General features: G+C 59.8%; 1 protein-coding gene across 4 annotated transcripts in view; it reads left to right on the top strand.

The window, feature by feature from the left end:
- The window catches only part of HS6ST1 (heparan sulfate 6-O-sulfotransferase 1), a 42,791-nt gene extending 28,912 nt beyond the window's left edge, over positions 1–13,879 (top strand). The window contains exons 2-3 of one of the 4 annotated variants that reach the window (XR_004350723.1): positions 10,457–11,422; positions 12,874–13,879. Coding sequence is in view for 1 of the 4 variants with exons in the window: in XM_032637438.1 (XP_032493329.1) it covers positions 10,457–11,165 (709 nt within the window). In the remaining 3 variants the exon portion in view is untranslated. Of the gene's footprint in view, positions 1–10,456 lie in introns of all 4 variants that reach the window. The other 3 variants (XR_004350725.1, XR_004350724.1, XM_032637438.1) reach the window with 3 other exon arrangements.
- Positions 13,880–17,627: the final 3,748 nt, after the last annotated feature.

The following is a 17,627-nucleotide window of genomic DNA, read 5'->3' as shown; positions in this document are numbered from 1 at the left end:
CACTGATGCCGCGGGGCTGCTCTCCCAACCCAGGTATTTTGGGAAGCAGAGTCAGTTAATCGACAAAAATAACAGCTATGAGTTCATAGCCGCTCTGCGGACACGTTGCCCAGGAAGAAAGGCCTGAGGCCCGCGTCTCCTACCTGCATCTGGAGAGGGGCTCCCCAGCCTGCACTGCCAGCTCAGCACTTGCTGATCTGGGTTTTTCCTGCAGGTACCCGGGAGGGGCGCCGTGCTTTGGTGCAGGGAGGTGAGTGCTGGCCAGAGCCAGTAGAGACTGTCCGTTTCATCAGCTGGTTCACCCTTGTGCTGCTGGGGATGGTCCAGCTCCCCAGCCATGCCGCTCAGAGCAGGGCGCGCCTCTCCTCCCAGCGGGCCCCTCTCGCATGGGCCCCGCACTGCTCGCTCCGCCGTGGGCTCTGGGGGGCGCCTGGCCTAGGTGAGCAGCACGCAGGGCTGACGAGGGCCCGGCTCAGTGACCTAATGACCAAGGTGGTGCACGCCGTGACCTCCCGAAGGGTGTCATCTTCTTGCTGGGAGGGGGACCCAGACCTTGGTAAGCAAGCCGGCACCCCCACCCTGGGATGCTCCCCAGGCCCTGGGGTGGGACGGCCATCAGAGCAAAGCTTTGGGAGGCTCCTGCACACCTGAGCAGGCCCCATGGCAAGTTCTCCCCAGGGTCCTCCCTCTGAAGTTCCGGAGACCCCTCAGAGTATGGTTTTTTTGAAAGTTAACCGTCTGGACACTGGCTTCACAGTGTGTCCTCATGAAGGGACTCCTGGTCCCTGGGAGACCACAGTACAGAGTTGGGGTAGAGGGGGCCTCAGGTACCCCTCACAGAGTTTCCCTTGCTGCTCTGGGACCCCAAAGCTCGTCCTGGGGGAGAAAGTGGCAGTGAAGCCAATCCCCCTATGGCATTAATTTTTTTTCAGGGACTGTATATCTGGAAGTAATACAACAGTATTTCTTTAAAAAAAAAAAAAAAAAACGTTCTAATTCTAATGCTAAGTAACAGTGTCCTCACCCGCAATTAGGGAGCTGCAGCTCTGCTAGCACTGGTAGAAAAATCCACCTTCGTTTCAGGGTCTGAGTTTGTTCCTTGAGTTAGAACCTTGTTCACAAAAGCCCTGCCCTTGGAGCCCCCAGCCCGGAGCGGAGCGGGCAGCTGGCATCCTATCACAGAGGACATGTGAGCACAGAGCTTGCAAAGCTGGATCTTTCTGATGGCCTCTTTGCACCCCAAGCAACAGGGATGTTTTATAACCTTTATTACTTGATTTCAGTTACGTAAATGACGTGTGCTCACTGCAGGCAATAGAGTATATAAAGAAGAAAATGGAGTTTTTTGTTTTTCTGTTGTTTATTTTTTTTGGCCGCACTGGGTCTTTGTTGCGGCGCACAGGCTTCTCTAGTTGTGGCACGTGGGCTCAGTAGTTGCGGCATGTGGGCTCTCTAGTTGTGGCGCACAGGCTCAGAAGTTGCGGCACACAGGCTCCCTAGTTGTGGCGTATGGGCTCAGTGGTTGTGGTGCATGGGCTTAGTTGCCCCACGGCATGTGGGATCTTAGTTCCCCGACCAGGGATCGAACCCACGTCCCCTGCATTGGAAGTTGGATTCTTAACAACTGGACCACCCGGGAAATCCCCCAAAATGTTAAAGTCACCCATTTGGGCATATGAGTGTTCACTGAACTTTCAACTTTTCTTTAAGTTTGAGTTTTTCATAATCAAATGTTGGGGAAAATCCATAGTTTCGCTCTTCTGAGAGCCTCTTAATAATGCCTTCTGTCTCCGCACAGGTAGGCACAGGCCCTTCTGTGCACCAGCAGCCTTGTGAGCATCTGCGCCCTTGGCTGCAGGACCGTCTGCCGTGTGTGTCTGCCATTGACTTCTGCGTCCGTGTCGCCTGTAATGGCTGGCGTGCCACCAGCATCCTGCAGCAGACTTGCCACATCTCAGCCCTTCTCTTTAGAGCAGACTCCTTCTGAAAGCGTAATTGCTGATCCAGCCCCTCACCCAGCCACAGAATTGTGCACCCACCCCGGCTCTCCCGGCTCCCAGGAGGAGGGCCAGGAGTGGGGTTTGGGGCAGAAGAGGGAAGCTCCTCCAGCCATGGGTGTGACCCGAGGGAGGGGAGGGGCCGTTTCTGCTTCTGAGCCTTGCATCAGCCACCCATCTCTGCGAGCCAGGTTTCCTCATCATTGCTAAAGTATGCAGGATACGGAGCGGGCCTCCCAGTCGGGACTGTGGGCTCCGACTTGCCCGATGCCCACAACAGCGGGCAGGAGGGGGAGGGGCTTCTGAGGCCAGTGAGAAGGGCCCTCTCCCTGATCCCAGCCCTGCGGCAGGGCAGGCACCCCAGCCCCTGCCACTCAGCCACCTCACAGCTGTCACCTTCCAAGGAAGGAGTGCAAAGCTGCACCTTGCAGAATTTTCCCAGAGGCCGTTTGAGTGTTTGTCATCAATAAAGCAGGGCTTCCTGGCTGCTGGTCCCGTGAGAACTCAGACTCTTAAAACTTAGAGCTGGCCGCTCCCTGACAGCAGTGTTTGCACCCAAGAACAAAACACATTCCTTGTTCACTAGGTTGTACGTGATTGTGGGATGCACCGAACCAGGGCACACAAAAACGTCAGAACAGCCAAGGTCGCAGAAAGCATTAAACAGACCATAATTAAATGCAAGGAAGCATGACACGGCCGGTTCACATGTGGGCTCTTGGGAGTGGTTGTAGACCGGGCAGGCTAGAATTGTTTCACGGCGTGAAGTTTCTTTGAAGTCCTACGTTCTGTCTTTGAATCCACGTGAATTTGCACTCTGTTCCACTTCCCATCCGAGCTTGTTTTCCTATAAATGAACAAGACCCTTCCCTGTCCGGCCCCGCCTGCACCTCAAGCCTGCACTGCCCCCTTCTCAGGTCACGAAGGGCTGTGTCCCCACCGTCTCTGAGAAGCCTTCCTGACCTGCCCCGTTGGTGAGCGGTGCCGTTCATCACCTCCTGCTGCCCTTGTTGGTTCCGCCCCACAGAGCCCAGAGCGCTCTAAGAGCCCTGCCCGCCTCTGAGCCTGGGCTTATCCTCTGTGAAAGGGGAGCAGTGCCTGGGTCCCGGGCTCTGCCTGGTACGTCACAAGCCTGTTGGCAGTGGGCACTGGTGCCGTTGTCAGGGTCCTGGGGGCATTGCTGGCTTATGTCCTTTGCTGTGCGTCCATGGAGTGCCAGGGCAGGGCCACAGGCTTCCACCTCCTTCCTCACCCCATTTCCGCCCACCCAGCTGCAGCCGTTCCCACTGTGGCTCCGCCCACTTCCCCAGGGACAGCCCCCAACCCAATGGGTTCCGTGGGCAGCTTGGGTGCTGAAGGCAGAGGTACTGAGCGTGAGGCCCCCTCCCTGTGCACGGGCCGCACGTGCACCCTCGGCCGAGCCTGGGCACTGAACACACTCCCGTGGCCACCACCCAGCCCACCGCGGGGCAGTGGGCCCTGGATGCCGTGGGCTGTCTCCGCGCTGAGCGGGGCACTGCGGTGTGCCCAGTACATAGGCCTGCCTTCCAAGAGCTTGCCCCCATTGGGGTGAGAGGGTGGGGTGAAGACCCTGGGGAGAGGGATGGCGCATGGTGGCGGCCCGAATGACCTTGCACACAGCTGCAGAGGGACGACCTCATGCCACATCCTGCCGCCAGCAGTGGACCGTGTGGGGTGCCGGCTGGCTGGCTAGATGGTGGCGAGCAGCCAGTGGTGGAAGCTTCAGAGGAAGAGGTGTGAGCAGGGCTTCCTTGTCATCCCTCCGGTCCCAGTGTGTGCCCCGCTAGGGTGACAGCGCTGTGAATCCTGCCCCCGACTCACAGGCAGGACGGTCTGGGCTGGGGCGTGCTCTGCGCCGCTCCCTGGGTCTGTCCTGGGACGTAGCAGGCAGCCCTGCTCCACGGAGACCTGCCCTGGAAGTTGGGGTACAGTGGGCTCCCACTTAGGCCAAGATGTGGGTTAGGGCTGTGCTTGCAGGAGATGCCAGAAGACTACCACCCTGACAGAGCATAATTTGCCCGACAAGTCACTAAACAGGGTCCCTGGTCTCCCGCCTTTGGATTGGCAGCAGGAAAGGGGAGCCCCAGGGGGTGGGGCGCACTGTTTGCTGGCCCTGTTTGCACCCCAAGGCCCTCCTGGATGGGAAGCCGGCCATCAGCTGGGAGCTCCAGCTCCGGAGGAGCTGTGGTTCCTTCCCGGAGGCAGGAGCAGCTGGCTCACCATCATGTGGTTAGTTCACAAGCCACAGGGCGGCCCCGACTGACCCAGAAGACTGGCCACCCTCACAGTCCCCAGAGGTGATGCCCCCAAGGGGTCCTCCCCTCCCCCGTGGAGCCACTCCCTACTCACATTAGCATGTAGGAAGGGGTCAGGGGTAAGGAAAGGGCTGCAGACACCTGGAATTGGCTGGCACAGAGGTGGGAGGGGACACCAGACGCTTTGAGGAACTGAGGCTCCGGGTTTGGCAAGAATGCTGGTCCACCTGCAAGGCCAGCAGGGGCCTCGCAGGCCGCCCTGGAAAACCTTGGTTTTAAAACTGCTTTCCTTATCACACAGTGTTTGGGAAATACAAAAGAGGTTGCATGAACGTACATAGGGAATAAAGCACAAGGACGCACACCTGCACCCTCGCTCCTGCCTTAAGCACGAGGGGCGTGATCAGTGCCATGGACGCCACCACGGGCTAGCGCGTTCCCTGCCTCCCCCGCCACCACCCCCCGAGACACCAAGGCTAAGCTCTGACTGGAGGGCTCCTGTGTATCCCCTCATCACCTTTTTCTTTCCACTGTTTTCAGTACATATCACTAAATAGCATTTTCTTCGGTTTTATTTTTAGAAACTTGATAAACCATATCGTTGCACTCTGTTACATATTCTTATTTGCATTCTTCCTGCAACATCTTATTCATCACATTCACCCGAGTTGCTGTGAGTAGCTGTAGTTTGTTCCTGTCTGTTGCTGGGCAGTGTTCTGTTGGAAGAATGTACCCCGTTTGTGTACGCATGCCTCTGCGGCGGATGTTGGGGGCTGTCACCAGCAGAGTGCTGTGGGCTGTCTTGTCCACATCTCCCAGGGCGCATGGGCGAGGCCTCCCCGTTATGTGTGCCTAGGAGAGGACTCGTGGGGGGGTGGTGAGTGTGAGGGTCACAGGGTGAGTGTGTGTGCGCCTTCCGCCTTCCCGTGAAGTCACTCCACAACAGCTGTCCTGGTAAGCATTTGTCAGAGGTTGGCCTTGCCCCACTTTGTTTTGCTGCTCCAGTGGGTAGCACGTTGTGGCTGAGTGTGCTGTTCCCTCGATGACTAATGAAGGGGAGCGTCTCTCCATGTTTTTTTTTAAGCCAGTTTCCCCATTGTTTTAGTGTTTTTAGTTACAAGAATTCACACATGCTTAAAGACAAATAGCTCCAAGCGGTTTATGATAAAAACCAACAGATCTACTTTTCCTTTCCAGCTTCCCCAGAGGACCTCTTGCACCTCTTTTTGGTAGTCTTCATGTATTGACTTCCACGTTTCTGAGTCATGTATAGTGATATTTCTTGTTTCATGGATTTAAATGTTATCTGTGTACTTTCTGTTTTGATAGATGAAGTGTTCTTTTGCCCTTATCCTTCTCCACACCCCACCCATTCTCCAAGGAGAGTTAAAGCTCAAGTTTTTATTCAATCACTTACCACTGTTTATATCATGATGTCTCTAAAACCATTGTTTTCTTCTGAGCCTAGTAGCATACTTCATTTTTTTTTTAATGTAACTTTTCGTTTTTCCTAGAATTAACGCTTGCCCTCCTTTTTTTTTCTTTTCTTTTCTTTTCTTTTTTTTTTTGCGGTACGCAGGCCTCTCACTGTTGTGGCCCCTCCCGTTGCGGAGCACAGGCTCCGGACGCGCAGGCTCAGCGGCCATGGCTCACGGGCCCAGCCGCTCCGCGGCATGTGGGATCTTCCCGGACCAGGGCACGAACCCGCGTCCCCTGCATCGGCAGGCGGACTCTCAACCACTGCGCCACCAGGGAAGCCCAGCCCTACTTTTTACTTGCTTTGTCTTCCATCTTCATAGACTCCTTTTTTTCCAGGTGATTCCAAAGATCTGCCATGTACCTACCGTTCGCTTTTTTTTTTTCCACCAGTGATGTGTTTTGTCAGGTCATCTGTCTGGGCCCCTCTTTCTGGAAGCCCCATCCCTCTTCTCCTGACAGACTCAGCGGGATGCCCAGTGGACATCTGGGATCTCTCCTGGGTTCAAGCTTCTGTGTCCCACACTTTTTTTTTTTTTTTTTTCTCATCTACTATATGAGATACGTACTCCAGTATCTTCCTAGAGCAGGATTCACAGAAAATAACTTTCCCAAGCCTTCACGGGTGTGAAGCTTGGCTGGGTATGAGATACAGTCGGTCTATTTCCCGTCAGCATTTTGAAGCCATCGCTCCATTGATTCTTTGCATATGGTGTTCCATAGAGAAGTTGAGTCCCACTCATTACGTGTTCTGGTTTTCTGTCCACGTGCTTCACGGGTCATCTCTGTAATCTTGGGTCTGGTCTCCACGTTCATTTGCTGGGCAGTGGGCGAGCCATTTCGCTCGAAATGAATTAAGTGCTTGACTTCTCATTGTTTCTTTCATCATCTCCTCCGCCATGTCCTCTCTGTCCTTCTGGAACCCTTGTTGGTTACCAGTTGGATGGCCTGGAGGGGCAGATCCTGCTGGAGGGTGAGAGGCAGAGGGCCCCCTGCTTGTGGGGGACCCCAGATGTGAGTGCAGGGGGAACTTCGCTCTGGGGAAGAAACGCTGCAGTTTCCTCTGGGGTGAGGCTGGGGCAGAAGCTGGGTCCCCCATGAGCGTGCCGGCCGTCGTTTGGCCCCCTGCCCAGTTCTTCGTGTCTCTGAGCCATGAGCGCCTCCAGAGAACACACATCTGGTTTCGTCCTGGGCAGGGAGCTGCCTGGACGTGGACAGTCGTTCATCTGGGGGGTCTTCTGCCCCCGCCACACCTGCCCTCTGCTCACTTTCGATCAGTGCCCTCTCTCCCCCTTCAGTGGCCAGGAAAGCTGCCCTGTCTGCTGATGTGCCTAACGGGCAAGGGGGGGCAGAGCGAGTGAGACGGGAGCAGGCGTGCTGAACAGAGGGTGGCCGGGGCACAGGCCTGTGGCCACGGGTGCCTGCTGTGTCAGGACAGCGGAGCAGGCAAGGGCCGGGGTGGACCAGCAAGCGGAGCTGGGGGTCAGGCGCATGCGCTCCTGAGGAGGCCACCCAAGGTCAGGGGTGCGCACCCACAGGGGCTCCCGTGCCATCCAGGCAGGAGCGGGGCTGGGGCTGGGCAGTGACCGGGGGCCGCTGGCCCCTCACACAGGGTCTAGCGTCTGCCTGGACCCTTAGTCTCCACAGGCCGTGTTGGGAGGACAGAATCGGGGGCCCAGGGCCTGGCAACGTCCTGAACAGAGAAGGCTCAGCACGCCCCATCCGAACACCACCGCCCCGGTCACCACGGGCGAGCCCCTGCTCCTGTCCAGCCAGGCCAGCACCCAGGGACGCAGCGATGAGCAAGGCCGTCCCACTCGGCACCCATGTGGTGCACAGGGGAGCCGCGGGGGTCAGCGTGAGCCCAGGGGCCCAGGGGGCTCAGTCGGCTCTGGCTCCGGCACGCCGCAGGAGGGCTAGCGGCCCCGTCCCCCTCTCAAGGGTGTATTGAGATCCGTGAGGGTCTGGGGGCAGCTGGGCTTCTCCAAGCCTGCCCTCGTGGTGGGCGGTGACAAGTGCTGACCCAGGGCTCCAGGCCTACGTGACTGCAGAGGCCTGTGGGGACACAGACGCTGGGGCGGGCGCTGGTGCCCCGCTGTGCACCGTGAGTTCTTGTCATCAGAGGTCACCTTGCAACCAGGTTGAACCCCGAGTGGCTTCGGTGGGGCCACGTAGACAAATCTTTGTCCGCTGACACGTCATACTCTGGTTTTCTGTGTCAAGGAGAATCCACCACGCTGGCCTGCCCGTGTGCACACGGGGTAGGGGGGGCCGAGGACGGGACAAGGGACCAGCCGGGCTCAGCAGTGAACACGGTGTGTGCCGGCAGCCTGCACGCAGCACTGTGTTTGTCCACGTGCGTTTCTAGGTGTATCTCTGTGTCTGCCTGTCTGTCGTGGCCTCTTTAGAAGCAGTTGTCGTGGTCAGGATTTATAAATGTCATATACTAGGTCTCTAGAAGGCTGGCCCTGGGATGAACTGACCTCCTCATCCTGGCTGTGTTGAAGGTCTTTGTCACCCGTGCCAGTCCACCTAACCAGGGCCTGCAGAGAGGGGCCTGGCCTCCCGCCCTACCCCAGTGCTGAAGCCACTGGGGGCCTCCAGGTAGCTGCCTAACCTCTCAAGGCTTGATTTCCTCCACCGGGGGCTGAAGGTGCTGTGTGAGGGCTCTGCCCCGAGGCACCTTCTGTCTTGGACCATCTGGCCCCTCCCAGTCTTGTCCCCAGAGAGGCACCACGGCCCTGCTTGGTGCACACACAGGAACCAGCTCCCCGCCGCCCCCTCCCTACCGCAGGGTGAGCTGAGAGGTCAGTGGAAAGTTACCACTGTGACAGAAGCCCAAGAGGGAGCCGTGTCTGCAGGACGAGGCTTCCCTGGGAAGTGGTTCTGGCTGAGGTCTAGGGTATGAGTCAGAGTCAGCTGATGAAATAGAGGGAGGACAGAGTTCGTGCAAAGGCCCTGGGGTGTCTTCTTGGGAGCCAGCAAGCGGGGGGTGGGGGGCGGTCCCAGTGGTCAGAGAGGAGCTGGGAGGGCACAGGTGGGCCTTTGTTCTTCTCCCAGGGGCAGCCAGAGCCACCAGGGCACATTCCACAGGAGCTGGGGGAGGGGGTCACATCGGGGCTGCCAGCCACCCCCACCCCACCCCAGGGGCTGGTACATGACCGCCTGCAGAGGCCAGGAGCACGCTGTCAGCACCTGGGCTGGGGCAGGGCGCATGAGAGCTGACGGGGGCCCGAGGCACAAACGGGAGAACCCAGGCTTCGCGGAGGGCTCAGGAGTCAGGATGCCCAGGATGCTGCGGACCCCCTCCCCCAGCCCCCTGGGTGCCCTCTGCCCAGGCCCTCTCCCACTGTCTGCCATTCCTGCGGTTTTCTGAATGTGCCCCCCTAAGGCTGGGGTGACCCCCGGTGGTACCCCGTCACCTTCGCCCTTGCCCCCTGGGAGATGTGGTCAGATCAGGGCACTGCCAGACCCTGCGACGTGTCTTGTGCCCCCGTGGCTTCCCAGAGGGCAGTGTGAGGGCTGCTCTTGTTGGGCCTCAGTGAGGAGGGGGCAGTGTGGGTGCAGCTTCCATGTTGCCATCAGGCAGGGGCCGGGGAAGGGGGGATGGACCCCCCCAGGGGTGGGGTGTGGGGACCCAGTGGGCCCCTGCTGCCCACTTCCGAGGACACTCTAGGCTGCTCGCCCCAGGCCCTGGTTCCCCTTGGCCTGGGACCTGCCCCACCTGCACAGGCAGCTGCTCTGCCAGCCCTGGAGGTGGGGCTCCGAGAAGAGCCGCAAACCCCCCCTGGGGCGACCCACACCCACCAGGCCCGTCACAGTTCCTGGCACTGGGGCCGATCATCACAGCACACCCTGCAGGGACCTGAATCATCCCGACTGCCTCTCACCCCAAGGGAGCGAGGAGAAGGGGGCACAGCCCTCCTTGAGTCAGCTCTCCCATGGTACGGATGGATGCCCCTTACCCACAGCGTGGGGAGGTGGCATTGGTGCCCAACTCCTTGGGGATTGGAACAGTTCCTGGGAGACGATAAAAATTAGGAGTTACGGCTCACCCCGGGGGCTGGGTGGTCTCCTGGTGCCCCTCCCCCACTGGAGCTCTGCAGGAGCCTGGGGTGGAGTGGGCCCAGTGGGAGGCCCTGGCCCAGACCTGCTGTGCAGCCTGGGACTGTGAGTGACTTTTCAGTGGCCCCTTGGGCTGCACCAAGCCTGCCACTGTGACAGCTCTTTAAACGTCTGGTACCAGGTAGTGTGGACTCTGGGGCCACTCTCCTCCACACCCTGCAGGGCGAAGTCAGGTTGTCCCTCCCAAGGTGCGAGCAGGCAGGAGGGCACGCCTGGGGCTCGGGGGAAGACCCCAGAGGAGACCCTGGGCCAGGGTTCAGGAGGGCACCAGGGCTGGGCCCTGCAGGACACTGCAGCGGTCACTCTCGTTATTGTGGTGGTGGCCTGAGACCTTTGCAGGTTACATCACATCTCACACCTGGGTTTCTCATTCAGCAGTGGCCCTTTGGAGACCTGAGATGAGATGGCTGATCTCAGAGGTGAAGCCACTCCCCGGGGGTCCCATAGCGTAGGCGCTGAGCAGAGCCATCCGACTCAGGGCTGCAGCCTCCCCCCTCCTTCACCCCCCAGTGGTCCCTACACGCCCCATCCCTGCCTGACGCCCCGGCCTCACCTCCCCCCCCGCTCCCCGTCTCGTTGCAGGAAGTTCTACTACATCACCCTGCTGCGAGACCCCGTGTCCCGCTACCTGAGCGAGTGGCGGCACGTGCAGCGGGGGGCCACGTGGAAGACATCGCTGCACATGTGCGACGGGCGCACGCCCACGCCTGAGGAGCTGCCGCCCTGCTACGAGGGCACGGACTGGTCGGGCTGCACACTGCAGGAGTTCATGGACTGCCCCTACAACCTGGCCAGCAACCGCCAGGTGCGCATGCTGGCCGACCTGAGCCTGGTGGGCTGCTACAACCTGTCCTTCATCCCCGAGGGCAAGCGTGCCCAGCTGCTGCTGGACAGCGCCAAGAAGAACCTGCGGGGCATGGCCTTCTTCGGCCTGACCGAGTTCCAGCGCAAGACGCAGTACCTGTTCGAGCGGACGTTCAACCTCAAGTTCATCCGTCCCTTCATGCAGTACAACAGCACGCGGGCGGGCGGCGTGGAGGTGGGCGAGGACACCATCCGGCGCATCGAGGAGCTCAACGACCTGGATGTGCAGCTCTACGACTACGCCAGGGACCTCTTCCAGCAGCGCTACCAGTACAGGCGGCAGCTGGAGCGCCGGCAGCAGCGCCTCCGGAGCCGCGAGGAGCGCCTGCTGCACCGGGCCAAGGAGGCGCCGCCGCGGGGGGACGCCGAGGAGCCCGGCCGCGTGCCCACCGAGGACTACATGAGCCACATCATCGAGAAGTGGTAGTGGCGGCCGGCGGGGGCAGGTGGGACCAGGCAGACTGACCAACACACTCGGCCCCCAGAACTCCGTGGGAAGAGGACCCCCGTCCGCTTGCCAGAAGACGGACGGACGGTTGAGGGAGGGGAAGGGGTGGGCCTGGCGGGTCGGTTCTTCCCACCCTCCCAGGCCGGGGCTCTGAGAAATCAACGTGGGAACCCACTGGGTCAGAGGGAAGGGTGCTTGGAGGACACCCCCGACCAGGCCTGCAGGGCTGGGAGCAGGTACGTCCCCGCTCTCCCGTCCTCCTGGTCACAATGGCCACAGGTTTGAAGACTAGAAAAATCCAGTGCAGTGGGAGGCGGACCTGCCAGGCCAGGTGTGTGGTCACGCCCACCAGGCACACGCCTGCTTCCCCCCCCACCCCCCCCTGCAGGTAGCTCAGCCTCCAGGGAGCCCCTGGCCCCAAGGCCTGCGTGGAGACACAGCAGCCCTCTGAGGTAGCCTCAGGAATGGAGCTCCCAGCTCACCCATCTTCAGGGTCAGGGCCCACCCCATCTAAAGCCAAGAAGACTCTAGTCCAGCCCCTGGGAAGCCCACTCCCCTCTCTAGCCCAAGGTCAAAACCCACAGTGTGGCTTCATGCTTCGGGTCAGGAGATCAAAGCACATCACCTGGGGTCCCCCACCCTGTTTTCCTCAGTCCCCAGACCAAGGGGCGCTGTGGGGAGATGGTCCCCATGCTGCACTGCCCCCTTGCGTGGGCGGAGGGCATCCCCGGAGTAGGAAGGCCATAGGTGAGGATGCTTCCACCTGTGTCCGGGCAGACCTCCCAGCCAGACCAGCTCAGACAGGAAGGGGGACAGAAATCAAGAGCTCTCCCTGCCCGCATTTTCCTTTCTGACCCTCTGGGCTTTGTTAGTGGGCTGCCCCCAGCCCCAAGCCCATGACTTGGACATTTATTGTGGGACTTAGACCCAATTCCCCCCACATCCCCGTGTATAAAGTTCAGTCAAGCCTCCGTTGGCTGGAACTCTGCAGACCACAGCCACTGCCCACGAGCCATACTTTGGGGCCACGGTGGTTCAGGACAGCCAGGAAAGGGTACTCGGGCTTTCAGATTCTCCTCCAGGATTGGAAGAAACAGCTCTGGGTGGCTCCACTAGTACCCAGATACACAGCCCCCCGACCCTGGGCTCTCCCCGCGTTTTCCTGCACCCTTGCCCCTACCAGCTGGTCAGGCCTGTTCCCCGCAGCCCTGCAGATTGGAGAAGCCATGTTCAGTCCACTGTAGACACTTGCCCCACGCCCATCCCTCCTGTGCTCGAGGAGGCCAGGCCAGCGTCGCCTCTGGACGTGCACCCCCCTCCCCCCGACATGAGGCCCGAGACCTGGTTCTGGGGAGCTGAGTGTGAGCCCCACGCCCTAGGTGGATGGGCACCCCGTCTCCCCAGGAGAGGAAGCACACGTGCCCGGCAGCCGCAGGCCAGACTCGAGGGTGGTGAGGGCCCCGGGCCCCCGGCAGCCTCGTGGGCAGATCCTGCCAGGGTTCCCTGCCCCAGGTTCCCCTTGGCCACCCGAGCTGTCCTCCTGTGGAATGAGGGGGTCGGAGCCGAGACCCTTCCGTAAGCACCGGAAGGGTTAGGTGGCTACCCAGGAGCCAACAGCTTTAGTCTTTGCCTGTCTGGCCTGAGCCGCGCCCCCTCACCACCCCCCCCCCCCCCCCCCGCCTGCCAGCTTCCTGCGCTGGCCGCTCCATCTTGCAGTCCAAGGACAGCGCAGTCAACAGGCCCCCGAGAGTGGACACATCACGCGGAGGAGGTGAGTGCTCAGGCAGCTCTGTGAAAGGGGTGTGAAGGTCAGCATGGGGGTCTGCTCCAGTACTCATTTGGGGCGGGCGCGCTCCAGGGAGGAGGGTGGGACACGTTCACGAGAGCTCTGGGGTCTTTGCACAAGCACCCGCGACGCTAGGGGCTCGCTGTGGCCTCCCACCGGGAGGAGAGCTGTTGTACGTGAGCCCCCCGGGCACCCGGCCAGCGGCCTGGCTCGAGCAGCCCTCCCCAAGGTGCGTTCCTGAGGGTGTGGCCCGAGTGCAGGATGTGTTTTGTACATAATGGAGTGTTTTAACTCATGGCCTGTTGTCCCAAGTCACACGGTCTCCTCGGTTTCTTCACTGCATCTGGAAGGAGGTCCTGGCTCCGGCCAGCATCCAGGCAGGGGTGCCAGTGACAGCACCAGCTGGCCGTGCCCCTCGGCCACTTGAGTCTCCCGTCCAGCACTGCCGGCTCAGGACGCCTGCTTTGAGGTAAAGGCTTCTTGTGCCTGCAGCGTCTCCTCCAACACCACGGGCTGGGGCTCCAGGGAAGGGATGGCCTCCCCAGGGCTCTTCCCAGGGCTGAGGGACAGAAGCAAACATGCAGTGAGCGAGCAGCTCCCCGCTCCCACCACCCCAGGCCTTCGATGTCCTCTCTCGGAGGAGGCGTGAGGGACGAGAGAACTGTCCAAGCAATGAGTCTGTGAACGTTTTGGGAACTGGAAGAGTTTAACTTGAATCCAGGAGCGTTTAAAGCTTTATTTATTTATAGCTTCTTATTAAAAAAAAAAAAAAAAGTGTTGAGAAGAAACCTTTTGGTGACTCATACAAAAAAATGAGTTGATGATGGAAACGCAAGTCATAATCATCTAATTGTTTTTGTCTAGGTCAAGATGAATGTTAGCAGATGAAATAAACCCTGAAAAGGAGCGCTGGTGTGTGTGGTCTGTGGTCACATAGCAACGCGCCTGGCGTGGCGCCATCCCGGTTTGATTTTCGAAATGAGCATCTGTGAGCTCACAGGAATCACAGAGGAGCAGACGGGCTTCCCTCAGGAGCAGGCGGCAGCCCAGTAAGAGGGGAGTTCACACACTGTGTCACTAAGCCTTGCTTTGTGAAAGTAAGAAATGTGACTGTCATCACCGCAAAGAATAACTTAGGGACTTCCCTGACGGTCCAGTGGTTAGGACTCTGCACTTTCACTGCCGAGGGCCCAGAATCCATCCCTGGTCAGGGAACCAAGATCCCACAAGCCGCGCGGCGTGACCAAAAACAGAATAACTTATCAGTCATTATTTATAGGACTTGAAAAGATGAGGCCCGCTCAAGGGAAGACAGACAGAGCAACGCGGGCATCGTGTGCTTACTTTCTGAGCCTCCTTCCCCTCAGCTTTAATCTTGAAACATTGCCAGTGACAGGTTGAAAGAGTAGGCCGTGGACACCATAAACCCTTAGCTGAGATTCCCCTGGATTAACGTGTCGCATTTGGTTATCCGGCACTCCCACTCATTTTCTGTCTCTGTCACACACATGCACGTGGACACACGCACGTGTTTCTGAAACACTGGAAATCAGTTGCAGTCCCCAGAATACTTCAGCATGTACCTCCTAGGAATGACATTCTGCCCCCCACACACACACACACAACCATCATCATATTCCTAAACTGTAACATAACAGTAGCTGATACACCGTCCACATCCAGATTTCCCAGTGGTCCATGCAGTGTCCTCAGAATGTTTCTGTGACCCTTGCAGTGCTCAGCTGTCACGCCTCTACTGTGTCCTTTAGCTAGACGCAGCCCCACCCGCCGCTTTCCTTCGTCTGTCTGAGCGTTGGCATTTTAGTATAGGCCGGTTGCCTCTCTTAAGGTCCGCGTGCGTCTGTTTTCTCACGGTCGGATTCAGTTAAAGGCTGGGGGCATAAAGGCTGCGCAGGTGAAGTGGTTCTCTGCCCGCCAGCGCCGATGAATTGTCGTTCTCTGTCCCAGTTGATGTCTGGGTCCTGACGTGATCACGGGTCTCACCGCTTTTTCTTCATGGAAACCGATCCGTTGTGCTCGCGGGTAGGGCTGGCCGTTGCTGGAGAGTGGAGGGCCGGGGGCCTCAGGAACCGGCCCCTGCACTTCCTCCAGTGGGCACTGTTGCACACAGGACTCTGGAAAGGCTGTGCTCAGACCCTAAGGTCTGAGGGTCTCTTCTTCCTCTTCCCACGGTCTCCACCTGGAGGCTCCTGCATCCAGCCCAACTCCCCATCCGTCCCCATCCCCTGCCTGCAGAAAGGAGGAAGGGCAGTCACAGCCGTGCCAGGGGGCGGAGGGGGCCGCTTCCTAGTCACCAGAGCCTCCCCACCCAGCGTGCACTTGACCCTCCGGGTCTGTGAGGAGGCGTCCTCTCTCTTACCGGAGCGGAGCCGTGCAGGAACGGGGAGTGGACGCCCCGTGCAGACCCAGCCTCAGCCCCTCCTGGACATCACACGTGGGGCCTCAGCCTGCTACCTGCTCGGCAAACCCAGGGGGAACGTGTCCTCCCGCTGCAGTGGCTCCATTCAGCCCCGCAGAGCCAGTGTGTGAAAAGACAAAGGCCGAGTGATTCCTGAAAACACCTCCCCGCAAAATGGGGGGTTTTCGCCTGCCTTCTCCTGTTTAAAGTTGAAGGTCACTTCTGAGTCTTCTGCACCGGCTGAGGCCTCCCCTGCGTCGGCCCAGCCTGTCAGCCCGGCCACCCTTTATGATCCCCTGCCCCTCCCACCTCCCCTTGCTCCTCCTTGGTCTCTCCCTGCCACCCCACCTCCTCTCCCCCCACCAGCTGCCCCGCAGCCCAGCCTCCCACCCCTGCATCCCTTGCTGTTTCCTCTTCACGCCAGCCGTGCCCCAAGCGGCGGGCCTGCCACCTGTGTGCTTTCCCTGGATCCTCAGCCCCAACCTTCAGGCGAGCTGGGGACCCCTCAGTGCTCCACACCAGGTCCCTCCTAGGGAAGGCAGTTCCGACTTGCCCGACTTGCCCGCCCGCCCAGGCAGGTGCCCTTGGCAGGGACACAGAGAGAAGCATGCTCGCAGCCCAGAGCCCAGGAGATCCCTGGGGGCCATCACCAACCCCAGACTCTCCTTCCAGAACACGCACCTGGTCCCAGGGACCTCCTCCCCGGAGGCCCTGGGGAAGATTCGGGGTGCAGGTCCTGGGAGCCTTGGCCCAGCACCCCCGGCTGACCAGGCCCCCTGCCCACAGACTCCTGCCCTGGTGGGTGGGGATGGGCGGAGGGCTTCGCCCTTGGCGTGGGGGCTGGTCTGGGCTCCCCTCCACGTGCAGCAGCGGGCAGAGCCTCTGGGAGTACAGCCTGTTGTCAGGCCAGGTTCGGAATCCAGCTGGCCCACGGTCCCGGGTCGGCCCTTCTCTGTGAAACGGGAAGGCTGCTGTAAGGGGTCACCTGCTTCCGGAGGACAAGGCGCCGGGTGTGGGCGGGGCCCCAGCGAGCCACGCCCTCATCTCGTCTCCAGCCCTGACCACCGAGCCGCCGCTGGGGAGGCCGGACGCTCCCCACGACCCGCTCAGCATCACCCACCGCACTGCCCCCCGACGAGCCAAGCCACGTGGGCCTCAGCCTCCCCTGCGGAAACAGCTAAGGACTGTCCTGTTCCTTTCTTCCCCTCAAAGGATCGTGACAAATTTCCAGGTCCCCCGCCCGCCAGCCCCGTCCATCGCCCCGGCCCCGGTCAGCGCCATCTGGTTTCCCGCCCCTAGGAGTCGGCTGGGTCACCCAGCTGCCTTCTCTCTCTCTGCCAAAGACAAGACCCTCCTGGCCCCATACCTGCTGGGCCTCCCACTTCCCTGCACCCCCAAGCCCAGCCCACCCGGTCCCGGGGCGTCTCCCCTGGCCCGGGCTTCAGGTGGGTCCCCGGTTCCTGGCGGGCCCAGAGGAGGGGTCTGAGTACACAGCACTGCCCAGACTTGCCCCCAAACATGCCCCTTTTTAGAGAAATTGCTCATATCCTGACTTTAAATTTCCATTCCCTCTGAAGTGTGATTGAATTTTTAAAATATGTCCCTTCAAGTTAACAGTCTCTCCCAGTTAGAACCAGTGTGTTAGGAGTCCTTCTCTGATTCCCCTCCCCTCTGGGTGGCATCTGGGCATACGGGACATTCCTATCCCCCAGTGATGGGTGGCAGGGCACTCACACGCCACCGCCCCGCCTTGTCCCCCTGCCACCTAGTCAAGAAGGCCATCGGGCCCCCGGCCAGGACTCCCAGCCTCTCTCCTCACCGACTCCACTGCACGGTGTCCAGGACAGTCGGAACTTGGGATCGTCCTTGGCCGCCTCAATCAATAGAAATTGTAAAGAGACCAGACAAGAAATTCAGGCAAGGCTTTCCTGGGGCCCCTGCTGCAGCAGGGGATCCCGAGAACACACAAAAGTTTCCCTTGCTCACTTGCTGCCCAAGTGAGGGGCAAGCTAGTTCCTTATATGGGGTGAGGGTAGGGGTGGGTCCAGGGGTCAGGCCGGAGGGGTAGCTGAGGTGGTCTGCCCACCCCTTTGGTGGTGTTGAGTGCAGGGGGCATGCGCAGTACCCTGCTTTTGCTCCTGTCTCTTTAGAAGTGGCAGCTGGGAGTTTTTTAATCTTTTTGTATCTTATTGTCCAGAATTTGCCCCAACTGCACGGGCATGCAGTTATTTTTAGT

This window comes from Phocoena sinus, chromosome 7 (assembly GCF_008692025.1).
Source record: "Phocoena sinus isolate mPhoSin1 chromosome 7, mPhoSin1.pri, whole genome shotgun sequence".
In the NCBI taxonomy this organism is placed as follows: Eukaryota; Metazoa; Chordata; class Mammalia; order Artiodactyla; family Phocoenidae; genus Phocoena; species Phocoena sinus.
Note: the sequence above shows the minus strand (reverse complement) of the source record. Positions and strands in the feature narration are given on the sequence as shown.